General features: G+C 45.7%; 2 protein-coding genes across 21 annotated transcripts in view; one reads left to right on the top strand and one right to left on the bottom strand.

Moving 5' to 3' along the window:
- Eph (Eph receptor tyrosine kinase) overlaps positions 1–16,801 on the top strand; it is a 90,104-nt gene extending 73,303 nt beyond the window's left edge. Inside the window, exons 5-18 of one of the 20 annotated variants that reach the window (XM_076902071.1) lie at positions 4,563–4,848; positions 4,958–5,494; positions 5,585–5,745; positions 5,817–6,078; positions 6,152–6,340; positions 6,432–6,543; positions 6,674–6,741; positions 7,310–7,327; positions 7,941–8,006; positions 9,121–9,297; positions 9,420–9,889; positions 10,020–10,378; positions 14,979–15,053; positions 16,537–16,801. In XM_076902071.1, coding sequence (XP_076758186.1) covers positions 4,563–4,848; positions 4,958–5,494; positions 5,585–5,745; positions 5,817–6,078; positions 6,152–6,340; positions 6,432–6,543; positions 6,674–6,741; positions 7,310–7,327; positions 7,941–8,006; positions 9,121–9,297; positions 9,420–9,889; positions 10,020–10,378; positions 14,979–15,053; positions 16,537–16,801 — 3,045 coding nt within the window. Of the gene's footprint in view, positions 1–4,562; positions 4,849–4,957; positions 5,495–5,584; positions 5,746–5,816; positions 6,079–6,151; positions 6,341–6,431; positions 6,544–6,670; positions 6,742–7,309; positions 7,328–7,940; positions 8,007–9,120; positions 9,298–9,419; positions 9,890–10,019; positions 10,379–12,362; positions 12,690–14,978; positions 15,054–16,536 lie in introns of those variants that run through there. The other 19 variants (XM_076902075.1, XM_076902073.1, XM_076902070.1 and 16 more) reach the window with 19 other exon arrangements.
- Positions 16,802–24,924: 8,123 nt separating this feature from the next.
- On the bottom strand, positions 24,925–25,859 carry LOC143426844 (uncharacterized). The gene is made up of 4 exons (XM_076900521.1): positions 25,838–25,859; positions 25,619–25,763; positions 25,366–25,528; positions 24,925–25,138 (listed from the first exon to the last, which is right to left on the bottom strand). The coding sequence occupies exons 1-4, from the start codon at positions 25,840–25,842 to the stop codon at positions 24,975–24,977; spliced, it is 477 nt and encodes a 158-aa protein (XP_076756636.1). The 5' UTR covers positions 25,843–25,859; the 3' UTR covers positions 24,925–24,974.
- Positions 25,860–27,122: the final 1,263 nt, after the last annotated feature.

The following is a 27,122-nucleotide window of genomic DNA, read 5'->3' as shown; positions in this document are numbered from 1 at the left end:
CGCGCGATCCCCCGACGAATAATCCAGAAATAAATTCTCGCCCGATCGTGCTCTCCCTCTTCTCTCGCCTCGATATTTCCCTCCCTTCGCGCTCGTATATACGCGTCGCGCGGTCCCCGGGAAGAAAAATCTCAGTTAACGCCCGGGATCCGTGGAAATGCTCCTTAAATGGTGTTTCCACCTACTTTCCCCATTCGAAGGCGCCGCGATATCAGACCAAGGGTGCCGAATAAACGGCTACATAAAGTTTGCGATTGGCGCGCGACGTAACCACCCTTACAGTGTACGAGGGTTGGTCAGCTCGTTCGGACGCACACATATGCGCGCTTGCTCGAGCGACCCTCCCTTCGTCCTATCCCTCTCTGCTATAGTCTCCACGGAAAGAGGAGCGAAAAACCCGCTCAGTTTTGCTCCCTTAAGCTAAGGGATGTTTCCTTTTCGTGATGCTTCGCGTACCACGCAAAAGCCACCGCTTATTACCTAAGCCTCTTCCTTCTTAGTCGCTCTGTTTTCTCTATAGCAACAAACATCGTCGCTTGTTGCTCGCTTTCGATGATCCTACCAGTTGCTCTCTTTTGAAGACGTTTCGAAATCCGCGAAAGTAGCTCGACGTTGCTCGCAGATTTAAAACCGGCTGGATAGATCCAGCGGTCCAACAAGAAGCCAAAAACCAGGCGCCTGGTTAAACGAGCCCGCATAATCACCGGCATACCTGCCGAGCAAAGTGGCTCGACGAAGCGATCCACTGCTCGACAAAGAAAAAACCGTAACTGCCGATAGATAGACGCTCGGTGTGGTCGATCGGATCCCTCGCGAGTCGCGCAACCAGCCCCCGGAGTTAATTTAACTTTCGCGATTCCGCCGCGGCGACTCGCGCGTACCCCCGCGCCCTCGGGGTGGTAACGCAGCGCGTTCCTCTATGAAACGGCCGGTAGAACGTGGTGCACGTAGACTGGGAGGAAGAAGAGAGAGGCCAGCCGCGCGCCCTCACCCCGTTGCAACCCCAAGGGCGAGGGGTGGCGCACGAGAGCTCAATATATATTAAGATCCGCAAGCCCTCCGCTAGACTGAAAGTTCGTCCACCCCACGTAACCCCCTAAGTCTTCCCAGCCAGGCTGGCTGCGCCCCGCTCGAACGGAGCTACACCATCGGAATTGCGATTATGGTGGCAATATTACGGGCCGCCGTTCGAGGGAACCTCTCCTAGCCATGGGATAAGGGAGGCAAGCCGAACTCCTATCCCTCCTCGTTCTATCCGCCGCGGAAGACTACTCGTGCCTCTGCCCCCGCTTGCTCGCTCCGCTGGAGCTTATTGGCTTTATTTCGAAACCGATGGCTCGTATCTATTTACCAGCGCCGGTTGATCCACGAGGAAATAGAAACCGCTGAGAGGACCCTGTTCCTCCAGGTGTACTCTCGTACTCCGTTCCCGACAAATCGACGGCTTTGATGTCCTGCTCGAGCAGCGCGCGTTACTCTTTATCGAGGATGGGTGAGCTTCGTCGTTACACGGGGTGAGGAGAGCGACGAATAACCAGGCGGAACGAAGCTCTTTATCTTTCACCTCTCACCCCTTTTCGCTCGTCGCAGGTTCTTTCGCGCGGGTCAACGTACCACGCGGTATTCTTCCGATTTGTTTCCTCTAAAATCGTTCGTTTTGTGGTAAGTCGCTGGTTATATCTTTCAGCGGGTCGATCTGCGATCATTGAGAACGAGATCGACGAGAGAATTAACTCTGTTGCAATTTGAGATACACGTGGAAAGTTAGTTTCGAAGGTTGTTAGTAAGTCCAGTGTAATAAATTGATCGTCCGTTAATGTTAGTATTAAGATCGAGTCGATCGAAGCGTGAAATGTAATCGTCGATCGCCACACGGAGCTGCGTTATTTTTCTCCCATAAACGCGATCAAAGGTGAATCGAGCGTATCGGGTGGTCGTTAGTTACCCAGTCGATTAAAAACACCGAGTGGGAATACTTTTGAACAATATTTTCGCGCTCAGCCCGTTAATGAACGATTCGCGCGGACCAACGCGATCGCAGCCGCGATAAAGCGCGAACGTTACGCGAGACGACGCGAGCCCGTTGTTTCTAATTACTTTCGCGGCGGTCCCGCGTCATCTCGCATCGAGCCAGCCACGGTGGTCCACCCCTGAAACGGAACGTTGTATATCGTCCCGGATTTTCGAAACGCCGCGGATCTTAATGGATTCGTATCGCGTCTGTCGATCGATCGCGTACTAATTGAGGAACGCAACGCGGGATCCGACGAATTCGGTGGTGGTTCACGCGATAAAGAGCGAAATTACCCCCGAGGGCGGCTGGTTACCAGTCTCGCATGCGGCATGCTAACGAACCCGAGGCGCGAAACACGTTAAGTGGCGTAATTAATTCCATTTAAAATCTCTGCCCGCCGCCACCCAGGAAGGGCCTGAAGAAGTACCTTGAACATCGATATACGTGCATACGTACGTGTACGTATCTTCTTTTTCCTCGTTACAACCCCCAGAGTCGGTCGAGCGTGCTCGTTTTTAACTTTCCCACTCTTTTTCCACTCTTTCCCTTCCCGTTCTCACCGCCTGCACACGTAGACGCACGCACAGGGTGTGCGAGTAATTTCACGGGAGGATCGCGCCGCTGGGAAATCCGGCCCACCGAAAAATTCACGCGGCACCTTAAAAGAGGACGTCTCGGCGGGATCCAATTAAATTCCGCGGCGTTAACGACGCGCGTGCCCCCGCTCTGTCTTTTTTCCGCCACGCGACAGTCTGGAAGGCTCGCGACAGAGGAACGAAGTAAAAGCGCCGTGGAAAGACAGAGCGACGGCGACGGCTAAGGGGAGCCAGGAATTTAACGCAATTTCCCAGCCGATAAAGCACCCGCGTAGGCGTCGAAACGACGTCTACAGGAGTTTCCTTCGTCTCGCTAATAGTCTCCGCGAGATGATATCGCCTCGCGCCTTCTGTGTCCTTTACGATTCCTCGACTCGAGAGGATAACAGTCGCTCGAAGTCGTTTTGTCTCGACGATAATTACGATTGACCACGTTCATCGTTAATCTCTCGAGGAATGACGACGCATAGTTTCTCGTTAATTACGATATTACTTATCTAGCCCATTCATCTGGTTATTACACGCAGAACTCCGTTCTCGTCGGAGGGAAAAAAATGGAATTCGTCCCTGAGGAGGTTAAGCACATTCGTTAACGCGGCGCACAGGTCGCCGTGGATTTTTCAGATCGCCGAGCCGAGTCCCTCGAACCGTCCATCCACCGAAACGAAATCGTTTTTTCTCGATCCCCTATCCCCCCCTCTGTCCTGCTCGTCATCTTTCCAGCGTAATAATCTCTTTGTGCTACCGAGTAACCGTACGGCTGAATTTATTGCGGCCTCCCTGCCGGAAACACGTCCGCAAGAAAATCTTCTGGGTAAGAAGCCTGGCCTTCTCGATCTACCCGCTTTTTTTTCCCCTCTCCGCCCCCCTCCCCCTCTTCCACAGCCTCTCTTACCTACGTAGAGCCTTTCCATTGCGAGTATCGAAAGAGGGAGAGAGAGAGAGAGAGGGAATAGTCAGTCGAGGACGGGAGAAACCCTGACGATGGCCACGAGGACCGCGACGACGACGACGACGACGGCGACGACGGGTCCTTCTTGCTCGGTCGGAACTTTTTGCGGTCTCTCTCGGGACGAGCTCGAGCCGAGGGGGGCAATAAAACTAATGGTAACGCGCGCCGGTAATTCCTTGCGGTCTGTTTGTCGCAAGTCGACGACCTGGCCACTCCGCCTCATCATTTGCCGAGGGAGGATACCGCGTCCAACGTCGACGGACAAGTGGTTCCTCGGATCGCGCGTACACGGGGACCAGCCCCCGTGGATCCGTCTGCATCTCTCTCTTTCTCTCTCTCTCTCTCTCGTCTTTTTCGCTGTCTAGAGATCGAGGCTCGATAAAGATCAGAAAGCGTCTCTATCGAACGCGCCTCGGTCACCCCCGTCGAAAGGGGTCGAGTTGGGGGGAATAAATCTCTGTTCATCCGCCGCGATCTTCTTCCTTGGGTCTCTCCTGGTCGTTGCGCGAGCCAGCCTCGGATTCTTGGGAAGTTCGGAAATCCGTAGCAGCCCGGGTAATCCGTCTTCGTAGTTTCTGTAAATATCATCAGGGGAGGGTGGTGGAGGGCGAAATCAATAGGAAGACCTTGAAGCGTTCGAGAACGGAAAGAAACGTCTCTCTCCACGGTGGAAAGCTGCGAGGGGAGGGTTCGCGCAAAGCTGATTTCGTGGATGCTGACTCGGTGGGATCTCGCCCTGTAATCCGTAGGCAAACACGACGGCGAAGGCGCTCCGGAGAACCGCTCCTGAAAGGAGGATCCCCCCGCTGAAGGGGGATAGGGGGCGTCTCGCGTTATTTAAACAGCGTTTATCTCATCTCGGTTGATTCGGGCGCACGCGTAGGCTAAACGGGCCGCGAGTAGAATGTAAGGAGGGAAAGAGTCATGGTCGCGGTGTTTCGCCGTTAATCGAGGGCATATTACGGAAATTAAGATCGTCCCGTGCTCGTTTCTGTTCCAGTGGGTGGAAGAGTCGTTCACGAACTTCGACAAGGGCATCAATTGGCGGAGTTACGTTGTCTGCGACGTGGCGTACAACAACGTGAACAATTGGCTATGGACGCCGTTCATCGAGAGGGGACCGGCGAATCGCATGTACATAGAAATCAAATTCACGACCCGCGACTGCTCGTTGTTCCCCGGAAACGCGCTCAGCTGCAAGGAGACGTTCAGTCTGCTTTACTACGAGTTCGACGTGGCCACCAAGGAGCAGCCACCGTGGGAGACGGATAGCTACAAGTTGATCGGTAAGCTTGCCAAAATACGCGCACCCTTCCGGCTCTCGTTCCGGAAACTTTTCCCTGGCCATAGCCAAGGGCTCGACGCGGCCAAGTACACGACGCGTTTCATCCGCAGGGCGCATCGCCGCTGGCGAGGGCAGGTTCAACACGAACACGGAGGTGGTGATAAACACGGAGGTGAAGTCGATACCCGTGACGAAGAAGGGCGTGTACTTCGCGTTTCGCGACCAGGGCGCCTGCATCTCGATCCTGGCCATCAAGGTCTACTACATCAGCTGCCCGGAGATCTCCGTGAACTTTGCCCACTTCCCAGCGACGCCAACCGGCCGCGAGGTCGCGCTGATCGAGCAGACGATCGGTACCTGCGTGGACAACGCGGTGGTGATCGAGCAGCCCACCTTCCTCTGCAAGGGAGACGGGAAATGGTATCTGCCGAACGGCGGGTGCCACTGCAAGCCTGGATACCAGGCTGACGACGAGAAACAGGAATGCAAGGAGTGCCCGATCGGTAAATTCAAGCACGAGGTGGGATCGCAGAGCTGCGAGGCTTGTCCGGCTCACAGTAAGTCCTCCGATTACGCGTACACGGAGTGTCGGTGCAACCCGGGTTATTTCAGAGCCGAGAAGGACTCCAAGAAAATGCCATGCACGCGTGAGTCTCCGTTCGACCAGCGATTACTGTAAATCATCTTGTGCGAGGAGGTTGAACAGAGTGTTCGAATGATTCTTCCGCCTTTTGCAGAGCCACCGTCGGCGCCGCAGAATTTAACGGTGAACTTTGTCGATCAGTCGACGGTGATCCTATCCTGGAACGCACCGCACATGCTGGGAGGCAGGACGGACACGACGTACAAGGTGATCTGCGACGCTTGTAGCACGGGTGTCAAATACATTCCCAATACCGTAAGTTTCGTCCGGTTGGAGAGCGTCGTGTTAAGACACGCGATTGGACTGACCGGGTTTCTCTCGAGCAGGAGGTCTTCAACGACACGAAGATCACGATCACTGGCCTGAACGCGGTCACCACCTATCGCTTCCAAGTGTTCGCCCAGAACGGCGTGTCCGCGCTGGCCGGGAAATCCGAGTACGTGGACATCACCGTGACGACGGAAGCCAGCGTGCCCAGTTTGGTCAGCAACGTCAGGATCACAGGCGTGAAGAGCACAGAGCTCAGCATCAGCTGGGACGCTCCTGTGACCGACAGTGGAGACAGCGATCTGGTCGAGAGATACGAAGGTGAGATTCTTGATGGCCCAATAGCCAGTTTCTTCCCTTCTTTCTACCGGTTATTAACGACGAGTTGTTTCAGCGAGGTGTTATCCGCGTTACGACGACGCCACCAACGCTACCATGGTCCAAACCTCCGACTTATCAGCGACTTTCAAAGGTCTGAAACCGTCGACCGATTACGCGGTGCAAGTGCGAGCGAAGACGACCAGAGGTTGGGGTGAATACACGCCGGTGGTCTACAAGAAGACCCCTCACGCTATGGGTCTAGGTAATTACTCGGATTCGTTGTCGAATCGTATCGAAGTCGAAGCGAAATAGCCACAGTCTCTCAGTGGACGATTCGTTCGATCTCGTTTCAGACTATGTCGGGGAGGACGACAATATGCAAGTGAGGATTATAGCAGGCGCTATCGTAGCCGTGGTAGTTCTCCTGGTCATTATCATTATTATGACCGTCCTGATTTTGAGAAGGTAAACGAATTGCTCTTACAATCTCGCGTGTAGAATGAAAAGTCTTGGTATCGGCGAAGTTAGTCGAGTCGTATCTTCGTATACTGATGTGATTCCATTGATGCGTGACTCTATGATTTCGATGCAGCAGGGCCTCGGACGAATGCAACAAGAAACAGCCGAGCGACTGCGATACGTTGGAGTACAGGAACGGCGAAGGTACGTTTGCCCTTAGCCAGTCGGCTCGATTTCTCTTTTCTTTATAAGTTTATTATCGCTACCACCCCCCCCCCCTTGTCACTTTCATAGTTGTTTCACTGCGCCCTCGTGTCTTGTGACTAATAAGTATATATTTGAATTCACCAACCCCGTTAGACCCAGCAAGTATCGACCCCCAGACCACCCCTGTCACGTATACAGTACCCAATGATAATGTCTTGTCGCTAAACACCCAGTTCTTTTTAGAAGTTTCTCTCTTTGACGAAAGAAAGATTACTGAAAATGTGGTTCGTTGAAAGAAAAACGGGCGATGTAGATAAGTAAAACGGTGCGAAACGAAAGTCGCCCAAGTCCGTGCTTGGCCAGGAAGTAAAGAGAATGCATACGATGAGAGACGATCGCTTTCGTGCAAAATTCATACCGGACACGGCTGATTGCCATCGTTCTAACCAAATTCTTTCGATTCTTTCTTTTCATGTGCGATTCCCCTAATCTATCGAACCTGCCTCCATGAAAAATCCATGAAAAAACCCAATGAAACAATGTACACAATCGCCTGCTACTACAGGACTAGTTGTGACCTACAGTAAGTCTTCTCCAACACCTCAAGTTTTTTTTTTTCTCTTCTAGGAACTCAGTTTTACGTAGCTAATCTTGCACCCCCCCTTGTATGTGCATCTCTTTTGACGCGTTCCAAATTTTTTAGTGCATCGACACGCACGTTCTTTCACGTTCGTTTCGCCATCATGCAGACATACACAGTGTACACTCGAAAGACGTGCGTGTGCGTGTGCGTGCTTCGTGCTTGCCGTCGTTCTATACATATATATAGATATAGATATGTTGTACATTGCATGCATATATCGTTGTCAGTGTGTATCGTTAGCATTGCATTTGTTTGATGTTCTTTTTTAACGTGTGTCATTTTGTTCTGTTCTCTTTATTTTTTTATTTTTTTATACGTACACGTACAATTTTTATTGATCCACGTACGTGTAATTATCGTAGGAGACAAAGACGAAAGCTGCACGAAGATCGAGAAAAAAAACGAGCCGAACGCGTTCTTAAAAGACATCCATTTGTTTCACGTCACGCTGCCTTCGCTCGCCTCGCGTCATTAAACTGTTCATTAGAACATACACCGCTTCTTTTTGTTTGCTGTTTGTCAATTAGTGTGTTGGTTGTTGTGTTGTTCACAGTGCACTGCAAAATGGACAGTTCACCGATTGTGACAACCCACACCAACAACAAGAGCAAGTCCTCGCGTAAGTCCTTAATCAGACCCAATAAGACTCGATCGAAATTTTGCGAACCGGAGGATTGCGCCCCGACACGTTACACTCGCTGAGACTCGAACACAGAAACACATTGTCCTTTGTAAATTATTCTCTACAGCTCGTACCACGATCCACGTTCTTTTCCTCTATGTCTCTCTCTCTCTCTTTCTCTCTCTCTCTCTCTATTTTCTTACTGTTTTTTTCTTCCTTTTTCTCTCTCTTTCTCTCTTCTTTTTCTCTATCTTTCTCTCTTTCTATCTCTCTCTTGGATTGTACGTAGATGAGAAGCACGATAGAATAATAGCATGAGATACACTCTTTGCTCTTCGATACGTCTCGTGTTCTTTCTATTGCATCGTTCTACTTTTTTTCAGCCAGCCAGCAGATCTCTTCTTAAAATCGTCCGCGGACGATGCAGTTGAGCGTCGACGCGCTGGGAACGGTGGATGTTTCGGTGGAACTCGAATTAATTCGACGCGGCTAGAGTGGCGAGCCGTCGCAGATGCATTCGCGGATGTAAATTAACGGGCGACGAAGTAATTCGATTCGACCGGAGCATCCTCTGCACTCGGTGCTACGACTAACGTCATTCAATCCGATGCATCGTAATTGAGATCATTTGGCGTGTACTAGGCATGCGAGAGTATTTCTACCGCTGGCATGGAAATTAGCATACCTCTTGTCATATATATATTTTTTTCTCCACATTAGATCTTTTTACAACATAGTGGAATTTTGTCACTTTTTCGTTTCGTTTACAACGTTTCAGAGAAATTTCGTTCAAGATAGACCAGTCTTATAGAAACGATCACGCGTTGAATAGAGAATTTTGTCATTTTAAGAGCCTCGAAGAGCAGCTTAGAAGAGCTTCAGCTTCATTTTAGTTCTGCGTTATCCACTATATTGAACGTTGAAAAATCTCGTTATTTTTTTTTCTTTTTTTTTTCCTTAAGAGGAAGGGTGTGTGAGTGTTTTCACGGGATGACACGGCTCTCAGGCACGGAGCGATCTGTTGTTAATCGTACCGCTCCGAGATTCCGTCAAAATTAAGCACACCGACCCTCGTGTTAATATAATGAACTCTGTTTTGGTGACGTTGCAGTGACCACGCCGCTGTTCACACCTGCAGTGGGAGTCGCAGCGGCCAGTGCCGGTGGTGCCGGTGGCGGTGGCGCCAGAAGCTACGTCGACCCTCACACGTACGAGGACCCGAACCAGGCCGTCAGAGAGTTCGCCAGAGAGATCGACGCTGGATACATCACGATAGAGGCCATCATAGGTACATACCAAAGTCTCGTCCCGTTTCGCTTTAAAAACCACCAACGGTTGGTCTCGCCTGGTTCTAACGATTCTTCCTTTTCCATTTTTCTTCTGTCCACCGTTTGATGGTAACCGGAACAGGTGGCGGCGAGTTTGGCGACGTTTGTCGCGGTAAACTGAAAGTAGCGCCGGATGGCCGTACGGAGATCGACGTGGCGATCAAGACGCTGAAACCAGGCTCCGCGGACAAGGCCCGTAACGATTTCCTCACCGAAGCGTCCATCATGGGCCAGTTCGAGCACCCGAACGTGATATTCCTGCAGGGTGTCGTGACGAAGAGCAATCCAGTGATGATCATCACCGAATTCATGGAGAACGGCAGCCTGGACACTTTCCTGCGGGCGAACGACGGCAAGTTCCAGGTGCTGCAGCTAGTAGGCATGCTGCGCGGTATAGCGAGCGGTATGCAGTACCTGGCGGAGATGAACTACGTGCACCGGGACCTGGCGGCGAGGAACGTGCTGGTGAACGCCGCGTTGGTCTGCAAGATCGCCGACTTTGGGCTGAGCAGGGAGATCGAGAGCGCGACGGAAGGCGCGTACACGACCAGGGTAAGTAGTCGGATGGAAAAGCCGCGCGAACGGAGTTTCGCGCGACAACTGATATCACCAACCCCTTAACGAGAACGCCCTCGCGTTCTCGTCGCATGTATCGAGACTTTCAAATATCGAATCTTGAAAGACTGTTTACTCCGGCAAAAAGGGTGGAAAGATCCCGGTACGATGGACAGCTCCCGAAGCGATAGCGTTCCGGAAGTTCACCAGCGCGTCGGACGTATGGAGCATGGGGATCGTTTGCTGGGAGGTGATGTCCTACGGCGAGCGGCCGTACTGGAACTGGTCTAATCAGGATGTGATAAAGTCGATCGAGAAAGGATACAGGCTCCCAGCGCCGATGGACTGTCCCGAGGCGATCTATCAGCTGATGCTCGATTGCTGGCAGAAGGAACGCACCCATCGTCCGACGTTCGCCAATCTCACGCAGACGTTGGACAAGCTGATACGAAGCCCGGACACGTTGAGGAAAATCGCCCAGAACAGGTAAACGGTCTCGTACCTACTCGACTCCTCGCATCGAGTCTTCTGTCCGCGTACGTCGCGTTCTTCTTCGTGATATATTATACTCGAACTAAACCGTGACAGTATATTCGCAGGACTGTTCGCAGCGCTTCTGTCTCGGACTAACGTAGCACGAACAGTGGAAAATCTTTATTTATGATGCCGTTGCATTCATCGTGCGAACAATCCGGTGGACCCGAGGGATAAGACGAACGCCTGTGATCTGACGCGATATTCTGTACTTTTGGAATCAAGAGAGAAAGAGAGGGAGAGAGAGAGTGACAGAGAGGGAGAGAGAGATTAACGGGTGACCACCGAATTGTTCGACAATCATCTCTTAACACGAATCATGCCGCATGCCACGCGAATCACACTTCGTGTCCATAAATTAATTTCTCTCGACAGCCAGAGGTTCTTTCCTCGTTCTCTTCGCTGAAATACTATTTTTACAAGAAGCTCACACGCTCTCCGCTCTTCACGTACGCTGTTAGACTGGGCTTTGATGTTGTTGCTCATTCCGTAATCAAGGTGTTTCATATATGTCGCATACGAACGACGGATATCGGCCGTATCAAGAATAGTCACGATGTGTGCGTGCCTTACCTGAACAGAGAGACTCGTGTGCACGTCTGTATACTCGAGGTATCCTCGATACCTCGTCCTGATTGGCATTACTGGAAGCGGGCATATTTATACTGGACTGATCTTTTTCGCACCTCTTTAGTTCGTCACTTCCGACAGTTTCATTTAAAGCTACTCACATATTATATTGGTTTCTGTCATTCTGTATATGTATTTTTTTTTTTTTTTTTTATTCTTTTTATTTTTATCCGTTTCCCGTAGCTGAACGTCGTCAAAATTGATCTGTACTGCGCCTCCGCTTCCTCGCATCCCATCGAAATTCAACGCAGCTAAATTAAACGAAGAAACGCACCGCGCGAAGGACAGAAACGCGAACGAGAATCACGCGGGCCGAATCACTTCTGTTGGATTTTTCTTGTTTGAAGCACATATTTTCGAGGAGTCCCGACGAGAGTGGTGTACCGTCGAACGCGCGCGAAAACGTCGCTGGAAAGTCTCCCACGGTCTATTATATCTGTAACAACGTGGCTTCAGCGCACCTAACACTGCTGTTTCTAAACCCGTCACTGCTTAATCCACTTTGGAACGTGCGAAAAGATCTGTTTTCCGCCGCCTCCCGTTTCTGTCTCGCATCACTTGCCGGGAGGGAAATTAATTTATGGACGAAAGTCTCCGCGGGATCAGTTTTTCGTTCGCGTTCACGAGAGAAGCGGCGAAAAGAAAAGTGCGCATCGTATTGCGGTGGCTTTCAGAGAGCTTTGATCGCTTTAGCGCTTATCGTTTCTGTAATCCTCCAGCCTTTAAACCGTCCACCGCCCCCCTCTCGCCACTGCTCGCCTCCATCGTGTGGAACACGGAAAAGAGGAGGCGAACAGGGCCGAGATCAAACGATACTCGAGAATCGCGGACGTCCCGTTCCACTTTCACGTTGCTCGATCGTTAATACCTGCGTTACCACAAACGAAAAGAGCCCCTAATTTATCCGTGGAAAGTATCCAGAGAAAAATAACGGGGCAACAGGAAGCTCGATCAGCTCCTCCGGCTTATCGATTGTCTCCGCGCGAGTTAGCGGTTCAATCCCCGGGGTTGTTTGCGGTGAGAAAGTTGTCGGGTCAAATGGAACGGGTCGTCCAACTCGGAATCCTCTCCCCGTGAAAACCCTCTTCTCGACTCCCAACATCGTCCCCACATTCCCATCCGCGAACATTTTCAGTTTCTCTTGCTCTCGACGACGTCCCTTTTTTTCTGGGCTAATTCTTTGTGGTTTTGGTTTTGTGGTGTCTTTGGTACCCGACTACGAACTGCAACCCCAACGCAACTGCGACAACTACCGTCTACCACCAACTACAACTCAACAACCACAATTGAACAACAACAACAACAGCGTGAGGCCACCTGCACACAATCCGTACTATGTCACAAGCCACGCGGCCGCCGCGCAGGCTGCGCAGGCGGTCGCTGCGATTCCAGCCGCGGGGACGGGTCCGTTCGTAGACGTAGTCGGCCATCAGGCCCATCAAGCCCAGTCGACGATTGCCGTTCCAGTAATGCCACCAGGAGCCGGCCGTAGCTTACACTATCACACACACGCAGCGACACACGCATTGCCACAACAGCCACCGCTTACTTACCCCAACTGGGTCCCGTTCACGCACTTCGGTTAAGCGGACAAACGGACGGTTTCTTCGTTACTGTGCACTTTAATCTGTGTTTTTTTTTCTTTTTTTTACTGTAATTTCCACGAGGGAACGTGTACGAACAAAGAGACTGTTTGTCAGATTTTTATTCGTCCGTGTCGAACGATGCAAATGGCTAGTTCGTCGGATTCACCCCTTAGGGGTTGTTAAAGGTTTCCGAATTTTTGTGAGCGAGAAAATGCGGATTCTAGCGACAGTTGTGGTTAATATCGAATATCTTTTAATTTGTTGTAATATTTATATTGATTCTTAGATGTATAATTAGTATTTTTAATTTGAACGACGCCGCTTTATATTATGCTTGCGTCGCGTTCATAATGTGGAGTATATATTAGAAAAATGCTTGTTTTAGTTTGTTAAAAATCCAATTAGACAATGTTAATGCTACGATTATCTTTGTTGTACCATAACACTGTACAGATTTTTCTTTGTGGACAACTGACGCTACTAATCCATCGATAGGGTGCCACAAAAATGTACACTTCCCTTTCGAAAGGGCGAAAAGCGAGTCTACCAAGTCTCTTTGTGTGGAACCCTTCCCTCGTATCGTTTTCGACCGAAATCACAGCTACACGATCGTTACGAAAACGAGACAATGTCGGAACAAGACGTCTCTCTCTTTCCCCCTTATTCGTTTCGCATATATAGCTTCTCCGGAAACAGAAGTCGAACTTCTGTCCACTCTGTTAGCTCTGTCCACGGACTCGATCAACAGGTTCTACCGAATCATCGTTCCCGTCATTCTTTCTCTTTTTTTTTTCTTTTTTTTTTTTTAGTATACTCGTCAATGATCGCCAAAGAAATCGCTCGATCCGACGCTCGAGAGAGCAGCGTTGAAATTTCGCGCGGACAGTTCTCCTCCTTGAACAGCATAATCGCGGTAGCTCGTTTCTTTCTCGTTGAGACGAACGAGCGGAGGAGAACACGATCGATCGATCGCGTTGAAACGCGAGCGAAACGGTGTAGGGAATTAGTCTGTCGTAGGGGATGGGAAAAGGTTTCTCACGGCCTCCGCTCGCGATCGGTACGCTCATCGATCTTGGAGGCGAAACGGAGATCGTAGGATATACTTATTAGAGGAGGGTGTCTTTAATCGCGAATCGGTAGATTTTAATCGATCCTTTAGCTGCCCACGCGGAAATCGTGTAGAGGATATTTACGGTTCTAGTTAGAGGGATTTAAATGGGAAATTTTATGAGAGTATATATATATATATATATATATATATATATACGTAGTATGTACGTACGTATGTACCCTCCAGTTTTTTCGTAGGACTAACGAGAATTTATAGCGGACGAAATCGAACCAACGAATAGCAATATAGAGTGAAGTTAAGGGAGAGAGGGTTAGAATGGAGCAGAGGGTTTTTAACCGCGAGGCGCGTTGTCATAGTCTTTCAGATGTTTTTTCTAATTCTTGATATACGTAATATATACAGATATATATGCAAATGAATTATATGCACAGATATGTATAACCGTACGTGCACACGTGGCCACGCGAATGTTGTATATATGCGTGCATATAAGTTACATATGATTATTACGAAATTTATATATATATATACATACATATATATATTTATCGATATAGTATTTATTGACGTCATCGACTTTACCGCAACAGAACTGCAAAGACTTATTAGCATTTAATCACGCGAGAGCAACCGTTCGACCAGATTAGAATAGTATTTTTCTACTTGAGCCCAGGAAAATGCCGGAAAAACCGCGCGGAGGGGAACCGCGAGGGAACGCGTGCCCAGGTTCCGCCTCCGCGCCTGGCGATCGATTCCGCGACGTCACGCGTCGCGCCTGCATTTTAGCGGAAAACGAAGCGAACCGATACCAAGATGAACGAGAAATCTCGGGATAGTCGATCAGTAGCTGAAAATCCGTCGCGACACACCATTACAGGAAAAATGATCGTGGCAAACGTGAGAGGAGCGGTGCGATAACGTTGCGCGCCGCTCCTTTCGAATTTTCATCGAGAAAAAAAACGAAAGAGAGAGATACATGTATACATATATATATATATATAGAAAAAAATCTGCGAGAATCAAAACGGACAATCAGCTTACTTAGACGCGTCACGGTCGAGAATCATACAAGTTCGCGACGAACGAGCTTCGCACGAGCACACGACAACCGCCAGACACTTTGCGCAACAGCGCACACGTTCGACGTTACACACGAACACGCATACACGCACATCGATACAGATACACGTACAACACGCAGAGACACAAGCACACACCAAAGTGTGTGACCTCCATTGCACTAACAAATGCTAACAATTGTCAGAATCAGGGAAAGGGGTGCTCCACCCCCACCCCCACCCGCCTCGTCGACATCCTCCAACGTGCATTTGAGGAAAAGGTAAAAAATCAAGAACAGCTTTCAGTCGACCCTCCCCCCTTGAAAAAAAAAAGATTGTAAAGAAAATTAGAAACAAAGGAGGAGCAACAAGGCAACAAGTATCGAAACGACGTTCTACTTTTTCGTACACCTCGATGGGGGTGCCACTCTTTCGAACCCCGTGTACGTTAAACCCTGGGTGCCTTGTTGCTCTCTCCGGTTCGTTGGAATCACCACGAGTATTGCTGCCACGTAGACAGCATTTGCTCTGCTTGTAACCCTATTAGTTCGTATTCGCACTGCTTGCTTCATACGCACCATTATCCATTCACATCTACGTAATACGTCCAGCTGATCTCTGAACTCTGTGTATACCGTCAAACCGTAATCGCACACCGTCATAGTACTCTCTCATTTACCGCCATTAGCAACTCTCACTGTCATATCACCATCGATCACCGTCACTCTAGTAACGATCCATCGTCGCTCGAATTTCCACGACCCCGCCACGTCGCGTACGAAACCCGCCGCCGCGATTTTTACATCGGTTCCCGCTCCGCTTGAGCGACGTCCGATATACGCGTGTATCCAGCAGAGGATCGTGGCGCGGTCGTGAAAAGTTATCGAGCTGCCAGCAAAAGTGTACATAAAGATACTTTATCGAACCACCCTCTAAGCTAAGATCCGTTTTATACCGTATCTACCCGTAAATACCCGTAAAAAGTCTATTGAGTAAATTACAATACCAGCGGAGCAAGTTCAGTCGAGAATCAGCAGTGAACCCGTCACGACGATGCAAACTTTTCGACGCACACTGTTCTCACGTCGCACACAGCCATCAATTTTGCTTGGAAATTCTCGTGGTGCTCGCTGAACAGTTTTCGTCGCGTCCAATGCTAGGCGACGCGGGCCTCGCTACGTGTCTTTCAAGCTTGTCGCGTCAACCAGATCGCCAACTGCTGCTGATTCTCGGTTCTTGGAAGGGCTTTCTGCGAGCACGTAGCTCGAAACGTCCACGTGTGCTCTCACCATCGAGGAACGTGTTTTTTTCTGTATATACTTGGTACACGATAGCTCCCATTGGTGTGGACTGATTTAGGTCAGTGTACGAGTCGGTCGTATCGATGGTCACGATAAAACGCGATCGTCGAAACGACCGATCCCTCCTCTGCTAGAAGCGTAACTTCGATCATAGTGATCCGAGACGAACACTTCTTCTCAATACTCGCCCTCTTAGCTCGCGTTGGACGCGGGAGAACGGAAGCGTTGGCTCGAGGTGGAAATTTCTCGCGGCGCTTCCGTTCTGCCGTCCAGAGCGAGCTTCTTTTCTCTCGTTAGATCGAATCATCGACCTGTAGAGGCTCGAATGGTTATTTCAGGTCGTTGATCTCGCATAGTGGTTCCCCCGTACCAAGTGACCCGACCATCCAACCCCCTCGTCCCACGAGAATACAAGAATCGCGGCGTTCACGAAGCAACTGGTCTAACACGAAATTTTCGACAGGGGCACCAATCCACTGGCGCCGGACGCGGTGGACTTAACGCAGCTGACCTCGGTCAGCGAGTGGCTGGCCTCCATCAAGATGTCGCGGTACGCGGAGAGCTTCGAGAGCTCCGGGGTGACGACCCTCGAGGCGGCTGCACGCGTCACCGTTCAAGAGCTGACGGCGCTCGGAGTCACCTTGGTCGGACACCAGAAGAAGATCATGAACAGCGTGACCGCGCTGAGAGCGCAGCTGAGCGCCACCTCGCAGGGGTTCCTCGTTTAATCCCGGTTCCCACGGGGACGCATACACGAAGCATCGTAACGATTAGCACGCAGGACTCGCGTCGATCGCCATCGAAGGCCACGCGAGGTCCCTGTCGAGGCGCGACGATTCGATCGTCCTTCGATGAAAGTACTGTAACAGAACAACCCCTTCCCGAGAACCCCGATACGGGCGAAGGAGCGACCGGACGAGCATCGAGAGAGACCTCGGAAGGAGCCGTGTATCGCAGACATTCCAGCGCGAGGAGCCTCGATAGATGATATGGAAGACTCTCGTCTACCGCGAGGCCACTCATCGGAACTTAGCTTAGAACGAATACTAGCGCGAATCTTCTTTGGGAATGTTACCGTTCGTTCCGACCCAGCCAGCAGTGTAACCGTATTCTCGAACCGAAGAAGCTCGCGACGGGATCAAAACACGTAGGAGATTATTGTACGCCACCGAAGACTCCGCGGAACTTTTGTCTTTCTCTTCCTGAAACGATGTCTATCGTTCCACGAGCGAACTGCCATTTATTTTCTTTTTTTATCCTTGCATGATCACTGCCGTGTCTGACAAATTTTACACGTACGAGAACGTCCTCGCGAGACCCTTGGACTGAGACTTTATTCGTATGGAGCACCGTTTCCGTACCGTCGAATGGACGTTACCGTTGCTCACGCGCGCTGCACAGAGGAAACGTCTTGGCGGACTTTCCGCTCTTCTCACGGTCTGAACTCGCTTCGTCGACGGCCAAGCGAACCGGTATTGTTTTACAGTGTTCCTAACTTATTTTAAGGCCAGACATCCGCTTGTTGCGTATCGCGGTCGCGCGTCAACGGTGCAACGCTGCAGTCTGAGTTGATACGCGACTTTGATACGGTACGAGTCGATACGAACCTTCGCGCGGTGTCCGTTGTCGGTCGAAACGGTGATGACGAGGGGTTAACCTTCTCGACGATTGATACGGAATACTCTCAAGCGTACTCCACGCGGTACAGAGCACGTTGCGCGAACAGAAATGGACGGCCTAAAAGTATTAACGACCCAATCACTCTGCGCCTCGTTCCCCTGCCGGCCTACACGAGAATCTTTGAGCAACGATACGACGATAAGAAAGAGAGAAACGAACATTCGAGAGGTCTAATATACATAAATACGAGTTTGTAATGGTAAATCGGCAGAGATTCGATTCGTTGCGAGCCTAAACGAGCGCCATTTTACGTCCCGTGCAGCAGCGAATATTTTGTAGCTCTTATTGAAGCTTAATCGATGTACAAAACACGCAACACAATTTATACATTTCGTACACAACGACATCGTAAAGTCACACGTGCATACACACATACACACACGAGACACACATCGGCCACTTCCGTTTCGTTCTCACGAAACGATCAGAGGGAGCGACAGATAATGCGTGAGACTGAAAGTAACCCGAGAAATTACCCTGAATACTAATTAAACGAGGACGAGAACGATGGTTGATACGATAGAATGATACGGATCCTTGCCTCCGCGTTGCCTATACGAGTGTGTTCTGTGTGCGAGCTGTACAGGGTGGTATATATATATGTATATATATACCTGTCGAATGAACAGAGAGGACGAGTCAGGTAGATGGAATATGTGCCAATAATGCGAGGACGAGGTGAGAAAGTCTGCGTGAACGAGGGGAAAATGTTTAGTAGGCGCGTGTCGATATCCGGGCACGATGAGAGAGGTCGACGAGCACAGACGTTCGAGGGAACGGTTTCGAACGGTCCGCGAGGTAATCGTGGAGAACGCGTCCCTCGACACCGTGAACATATCAAAGGCGTATATAAAGAAGAAACGAGAGTATTAACGTAACGATGGTAAACGCGGAGCTTCTGCAAAACGAGGCTAAGACTCGCTTCTCGAACCCAGTCGTTCGAACAGTTTCTCATCGCTGAACGCAACGTCCATACGATATTAGATTATTTAGACAGGGATGAAAGGAACGGAAAGGAAGGGAAGGAAAGGAGAGAAGATGGATGGTCTGGTCGCTTCCAGTGCAAGACGGCGGACCAGCGGGAGGAATTTCGTTGCCTTTCTATTGAACCTTCGTTCGACGAGTCACGCTGGAAACGTAGTTGGCCAAGGCTCGACGCGACGACGGGGACAGAGCGTCGTTCCATCGACGCGTCGAACCTACCGATCGGAGGGTCGCTTTTGCGAGCGAGCTTGTTCAGAGGGGGTTCCAATACCATTGTAAAAAGAAACGAGAGAAAGAGAGAAATGGAAGAAGATAGAGCGATGTAACGCCGCGTGGCGAGCTCGCGGCGGGGTCTCCGTTTAGGGGTGGTGGATGTGGACCGTAATGGTACCGAGAAATCGACGACGATTTAAGAAGCAATAAGTGGATACACGCAGATGCAGATTTTTATATAGAGAATGTTAAAAAATTTCAGAAAAATATTAATTATCGATAGCGCTATCTTCCTAAATGTTCGTATTAACAAAAAATGAAAAAAAAAGTTAACGAGAAAGTAAGGTAACGAGAGGAGAGAGCCGTATAAGGGGCGTGGAGTCCCGACCGAGCGTCTGTCCGTGTCTGTCGGATAGAAAGTGAAATGTGAAAATTTCTTTTTCTTTTTTTTCTAGCGAAACTCGTCAGCCGGGACTCCGCTCGCGGAACGCGTTCAGAGGGGTGAATAAAAAGGGGGGAAAGGAGACGAGGAGAGGTTTCGAGAACTTTCAGCTGTAACTATTCGTGTCTAGCGACGAACCTGCGAGTGCGACCTGAAGTTTTGAGAATGTCGATTGTTGGAGCGGATTAATATTTAGATTCCATAGGATCTCTATCGATATTACACGATCGTAGGCACGAAACGAGCAGATGATAATTAGTTAGAGCGTAAAAGATGATATCTTAATTAGAGACCTTTTTCGATTTCCATTGAGTCCTTCGCGTTCGAACGCCTAGAGCTGTCTCTTCGATGCCGAGTAACCGCCTCTGTTCTTCCTCTTCTTCTTCTTCTTCTTCTTCTACTTCTTCTTTAACCACCAATCATGGCGCCTACACTTTCAAAGCTTTCGATCGTACTTCGTGTCCACGTATTTTCGTTGCTTCTTCTTTATACATATATATATATATACACACATAGATATCTTTCTCTCTCTGTCTCTCTCCCTCCCGGTGTTAACCACACGCGGAGCGTTTATTTTTTTTTATGTTTCCAAGAGACGAGGATCGACGACGCGAGAATGAAAGGAGGAGGAAGAGCGATAGAAAAAGAAAGTGATCAGAATCGCGTAGTACGAATCAAAATTCTCTTCGATTCACGCGAGCGCGCTTTCAGTTGCTTCTTCTCCTATCGTTTTCCATTTTGTTCGTCTTCTTCTTAATTTTAATCACGATGGTTTCCTCTCTTCTTCTTCTTCTTCTTCTTCTTCTATTAGTACTACTACCACTTTCCTTTTAAGTAATCGTTACTCTTATCCATCGAGGAAACGCAGCGACGATTCAAACGAAGAAGAAATCGTCGGCGGCGTCCTCCTCGGGCGCTCCTTTACTTAAAGATACCTTTTACTCGATCGAACACCTCTCATACTACTATTTATTAAAAGCAAAGAAAGCCTTATTTATTGTTTAGAGATCTGACTAAATTAAAATGGGAAAAAAAAAAAAATAATAAAAGCGACGTTCTAATCGTGGTAGATTATCTCTATTTACCTTGCTAGAGTCGTGCGAGAGGGGACGGAAGAATGAAAGCGAGAAAAAAAGAAACAAGCATTAATTAATTAATTAAATAAATAAATGAATGAATCATTATTTCCTTACTTACGGAGTTCTCGAGAGAAACTCCGCGGCCGTGTATAAAGAGATTAAGGGAATAGAAAAGAAACGGAGCACAACATCATAGATACGATCGTCGAGTCTCTAAGCAGCTATATTATCGATTAGTTAAGCGTTTTTTAAGCGACCTACGTGCACGTTGTTTAGTTCTCTTTTAATCGTTCTTTTTTTTTTCTTCTTCCTTTATTACTTTGTTTTTTTTTTCTTTCTTTTACCAGTCTGTTTACAGCGAACTTTGTCAAAGTACCTGCTTCGAAAACGAAAAGCAAACAAAAAAAAAAGTAAAAGAAAAGTATATGTTAAATTCGCGAGAAGACAAAGCACACAGGTACCGTCCCGTATATATTATAAATAGTTCGTCTACTATCACGTACACGCATCAATAATTTATGTATACTCGTCGAACTGAGTTTTTTACAACAATTGGTTCAGCGAATCGCCACGGTGTGTCCTCGATTCATTGTATAAAACAAAGCGACGAAGCGCAACAGATGCAATAAGAGAAGTTATTGTCGACAAATTTTGGAATGTGTCTAAAAACATTTTTCCTATGGTGTTGTCAAGACGATGTTGAATGTAAATAAGATATAATAAATAATATACCTTATACGATGTAAAAAAAAAGGAAAAAAAAAAAAGAAAAAGACGAAGCTGCCAGTGTTTGGAAACCCCTACTTTGCTTCAAGTGTTTAGAGTAATTCAAAACGACGCGGATTTTCGCGCGGTTCCCTTTATTACCGATACTCGAACGAACACGAACGCTCTACGTTTTTTAATTTGAGAACACGACTGACTCTTATGATATGTATGTAGCGAATTTTTAATTGAATAATAAATTAGAATGATTCTCGTACACGGATAATATTTGAACAGAAATTAAATACATATAATTAGAACTGTTAACACTTTCTCAATTTCAATACATTCTTATTGCATGTATGTGTCTCTATATGTATTTATATGTTGATTTACGTTACGAATTATGTTGTTAGAATAAATATTGCAATTTTTTTGTATAAAAATTCCCTTTTAATTTGTAACTCAAACTGGTAGCACAGCATTATCGACAGTGAAGTAAACTACTTACCGACTAGTGGCGCCATCTCTGCGGCGAATACTGTAACTACTCGTCGAATAGTTTCCGCGCTCGTCGCAGAGATGGCGCCACTAGTCGGTAAGTAGTTTACTTCGCTGTCGATAATGCTGTGCGACCAGTTTGAGCACTTTTCACAGAGATGGCGCCAGGGGTTCTACAGTAGAGTCAGTAGAATCTGTCTCACTCTTTCTTATAGCTTTCTTATATATCTTTCTCTCTCTCTCTCTCTCTCTTACGTTTAAAGCGGGAGATATAACGTATCTTACTCTTTCTATTCAATGAAAATTAAGGGATTTCTTTATTTAATCAGTGGTACTCTATAATTCTGTAATTAAGATGAGAGAGAAAAAGAGAGAGAGGGAATGAGAAGCGAAAACGAAGTCAGGAAGACAATAGATGTGTTATATGTATTAATTTTGTATCTGTATTCATTACTAGTTAGGAGAATTGTTATATTTTTTATGTAAATATACCTTAGGCTATTTAATAGCATCGATAGATGGAAGAAATATTATATTGTAACTGTTTTCACTATATAAAACTTCAGTTTTATTGCAATTTCTTGTACATCTTCGTAGTTTTATAAATTTGCATAAGTCTTAATTATAAGATGTATTGTAAATTAGTTTATAACAATAAGTTACAACAATTAGACTGTAAGATTACTCTGTAATTTATTTATACCTAACAATTATATATATTTCCGTATGTAAATTATTAAAAGGATACAATAAACGTTCAATAATTCTTAATTAATTGTTTAATCAATTAATAACCTGTCTAACAATCCTAGAAATACCAATCCAAGTCCTTAAACGAGATAAAACTCGTAAAACTTCACTCTGAACACACAATTAAACCAAAATGAAATTTGAATTTCCCGCGCTTATTACGAATACCTCCTCGCACATTATATTCTCCTGATACAAAGTCTGAAAATCGAGATTTCTCAAGCAAAGTGGCAATTTCTGAAATTTAAATTTCCCGCGCTTTTTTCGAATACCTCCTCGCATATCATGTTCTCCTGATACAAAGTCCGAAAATCGGGTTCTCGATGAAGAAATCTCTGTAAGCTGGCAATTCCTGGATAATGACGTCACTTCTCAGAATAGCCGGAATTCCAGGAATTTTTGATGACGTCATTTCCAAGAAGTGGCACTATTCGGATACCTCCTATGACGTCATGTTCTCCTGATACATTGCCGATTTTTCGAACAAAATCTTGAAAATCCGACTTTGTAACAGGAGAACATAACATATGAGGAGGTATCCGAATAGTGCCACTTCTTGGAAATGACGTCATCGAGAATTCCAGGAATTTCGGCGATTCTTGGAAGTGACGTCATTTTCCTAGAAGTGGCACGCATACCTCCTCACTACTTATATTCTCCTGATACATTTCCAATTTTTCGAACAAAATCTTGAAAAATCGACTTTGTATCAGGAGAACATGACGTCATAGGAGGTATCCGAGTTTGCCACTTCTTGGAAATGACGTCATCAAGAATTCCAGGAATTTCGGCGATTCTTGGAAGTGACGTCATTTTCCTAGAAGTGGCACGCATACCTCCTCACTACTTATATTCTCCTGATACATTTCCAATTTTTCGAACAAAATCTTGAAAAATCGACTTTGTATCAGGAGAACATGACGTCATAGGAGGTATCCGAGTTTTGCCACTTCTTGGAAATGACGTCATCAAGAATTCCAGGAATTTCGGCGATTCCTGGAAGTGACGTCATTTTCCTAGAAGTGGCACGCATACCTCCTCGCTACTTATATTCTCCTGATACATTTCCAATTTTTCAATCAAGATCCCGATTTTTCGACTTTGTATCAGGAGAACATGACGTCATAGGAGGTATCCGAAAAAAGCGCGGGAAATTCAAATTTCAGAAATGGTCACTTTGCTTGAGAAATCGTAATTTTCGGACTTTGTATCAGGAGAACATGATATGCGAGGAGGTATTCGAAATAAGCGCGGGAAATTCAAATTTGTGGAATAATTATTACTTGGATATTCTTTGCAAATTAATGGCATTTAGTTTAATATGAGTGGGGCAGTTTTTACGAGTTTTTTCTCGTTTAAGGATTGGGATTGGTTTTCCTAGGAATGATATACAGGTTAATAAGTGACTAAACAATTAACTGACAATTATTCAAGGTTTATTCAATATTCCTAATACTATACAAACATTCTGCACATACAAACAATTTGTATAAATTTCGAATAACAATGTATAAAATATTGTATAAACATTAATTAAATCATATCTTGAAATTCTCCTTTATTCCAGTGGAGAAGTATTTCCAACAAATCTTAATTCTTCTTGTCCTAATTGCTCCTTGAATTGCACAAGATCGTCTCAACAATAGTCTTTCTTATATTTTTGGCAACGGGATTACAAAGGTTCTCCATATCCACGCAAGTAAACGTCACAAGAAGTCTGCACACAAAATTAAACATATTAATAAATACCTACTGCATATGTAATTAATATTAAATGAAAAATAATCAGCGAAAGCAAATAGAGTTATTACAAAGTATTATAGAAGGTACAGTACATTTTAATTTACTCTAAATTGTCCAGTACCTTGTCTGTGATGAAGTCCCAGACTCCCAGGAGTCCATGCTGTTGCTACTAATGTTTAGTGTCTACGCGTTTCAAGAGTTTTACATGAAAAATATAATTGTAAAAATATAGTAGCCACTATTATACAATCATTGTAATAAGTAATAATGTTTTAATAATATTATGTGTATCTATTAGTAAAAAGTAATGCTAGGAATAATATTGTAAACAAAATGTACATTAATATTACAATATAAGTGTAGAAACCTTGTTACAAAATGTACAAATGAAAATAATAAAACCAAATATATATCACTTAATCATTTGATATTATATGTTAGAACAATTATTTAAGCTTAATTATAACGTTACACGTTATATGTACTATAGGTTTACATAAGAATTTCATGTAGTAACTATGTAAATTTATACACTATTGTTTAAAAACACTTTTAACTTATTAGTTAAATACTGTAATAAACTAGATACAGTGAACAAATTTGCATTAATTTAAATTATATATACATATTTGTTTCAAATCTAAGGCCTCATTCAAGACTGCAACTTTTGAAAGTTTCCACGCCAATGTATTTTTGAACCTGCATATTTTCTTCAATTAGCAAGTGTTTTACGCAAACTGTGCTCCTCCACTTAATAAGAGCTTATTAGTCTGTTTGTTCCTCTTCCTCCCTGGAGTCTTCTAGCTAGTCGTCACACCAAAAGTCTCGTGGTAACCGAGATAGACCACTCTTGGAATCACGAGACTTGCTTCTCACCCTTTCCTTTGCTGTCCGTAGTGCTGCTCGCATATGGAGTTGAAATTCCGATCGAGTGGGCTTTTGGAAGTTACGATTACGACATACAGCATCTGAATGAAGTACGCACAACGTACATTAATGAAAATACCAATGGCACATATTAATTTTAGTATTGGGCAGAAACGAGAAGGTTGGTTAGCGAACAGAATGGGTTTTCTTAAAGCTTCTACGCAATAATAATCAGAATACGCATATCTATATTGCTATCTCTGCACAATACTTAACAGTAGTAGTAACAATTATAATAGGTGCTAAATGGAAAAACTGATCCGCATACCATAAATAGCCATGGTAATGCGAGCATTGTACAAAGCATGCTGTCCTTGTTCGCGACCCCACCACGTAAACGACGACATCAAATCGTCTTTTATTGCGTCTTTAAAACAGCGATTGACGGTCTCTTTTAAATTCGAGCCGCCAATATATTGCAAGTAATTCACCTAAACATATAAGAGAAACAAATAATGATTCATCTGTAGATAATGATTTTGTATGGAAGCAAACTGAAGTATATAAGTTTCTTTACTCACAACAGCTAGATAATTTTCCTCATTTACAGTTTCAAATGCATTCATCTCTTCCATCGATGATATAGGCAATCTAGCTGGCTTTTGAGGCATCTTGTGTCTGTCTTGGATACATTCACAGATCTTCTCCAAGAATGAGTTCATTTTCCTATGAACAGAAAGCAAAAGGATGTACTTGCATACACGTGCATCAGTAAACAGTAAAACATATCTTATGCTTACTTCATTTCCTTTTCTATCCGCTCCAAAGCTTCACAGATTCTCCTATGAACAAAATGATTTGTAAGAGTCATTACAACTCTATCATTTATAATGTAGACTATTTACCCATCCTGATTTTCAGACTGCGCCAAGATCTGTTGCTGACAGTCGAATTTTGAAACGCTTTCCACGGTATCATCGTTTGAATTGTGTTGCATACTGGAACTCTGTCGCTAAATTATTTTGTTCATTATTAATATAATAAAACTATCTTAAGATATGTGTCATTGATACCAAGTCAATCAAATCTGTTCTACCAGACATAGTCAAATATTCAGAGGAGATTCCTATTCGAAGAAAGATTGTAGATTCGATATAGAATTCATTACATTAACTCATATTACCAGAATATAAGCAGAAATATAAGAAACCGTGCTGGTATGATCCAAGAGCAAAATGGTGATATAAACTGCGCAACTCCTGTTCGTTTGAACCGAGAGCAAAATGCTTGCAACGATCGAGCAGAATCTGCACGGTGCAGTTTAATGACACACAGTCGATAGAAAATAAACAACTACTATTTTAACTCTTTTAAGCTACGTTTGCTCGAAGAACAACAATAATCTGAGCTTTACTTTTCATAATAGACTAAGAAGGTTAACGAATGACACATTATTGCAATGTAAAACAAATTTGAACAACAATAACAATGATTAGAAATACAAGAAAGTTACACACACAAGACAGTATAGTAAATAACTTTCCATTTACTTCGTTCATTCATTCTAGTATTAATTCAACTTACCGTGCACAAATTTTGTTCAAGTTATAGGAAATTTCTGTCGGCAGGAAGGCTGCAGATTTGATACAAACGCTGTATTAGGTTAAGTTAGCAGGCCGTCGGTTGATATACCTGAGAAAATTGGCGGCAGAACTTACTATATTTCATTTCAAGTACCAAACAAAATACAACGTCTATATACGTTAATGATTTAAATAAAATGAAAAAATTTAATCTCAAAATACTTTTGTACATTCTTAACGAGATAGTCGACAATAAAACTAAATGTTGAAAGAAATAATTTTAGTTAAAAATATCTAGCTCTTGTGTTACTCTGTCGCGTTAAGTTTCTGTAAAAGTCGTATAATTTTATTGTATTTTACTCCTTGGAGTAAACTCAGAACGAAATATGTATGCATATTTCGAATGAATTGGGCATATCTGTATTATGCAGACTCTTCTTAATTTTTGCTGTTAAATTGTATTGACAAAATGTGCTCTGAGATTCTGTAGATAGACTCTGCT

This window comes from Xylocopa sonorina, chromosome 9, assembly GCF_050948175.1.
Source record: "Xylocopa sonorina isolate GNS202 chromosome 9, iyXylSono1_principal, whole genome shotgun sequence".
NCBI classification, from domain to species: domain Eukaryota; kingdom Metazoa; phylum Arthropoda; class Insecta; order Hymenoptera; family Apidae; genus Xylocopa; species Xylocopa sonorina.
This window is presented reverse-complemented; position numbering and strand designations above follow the sequence as displayed.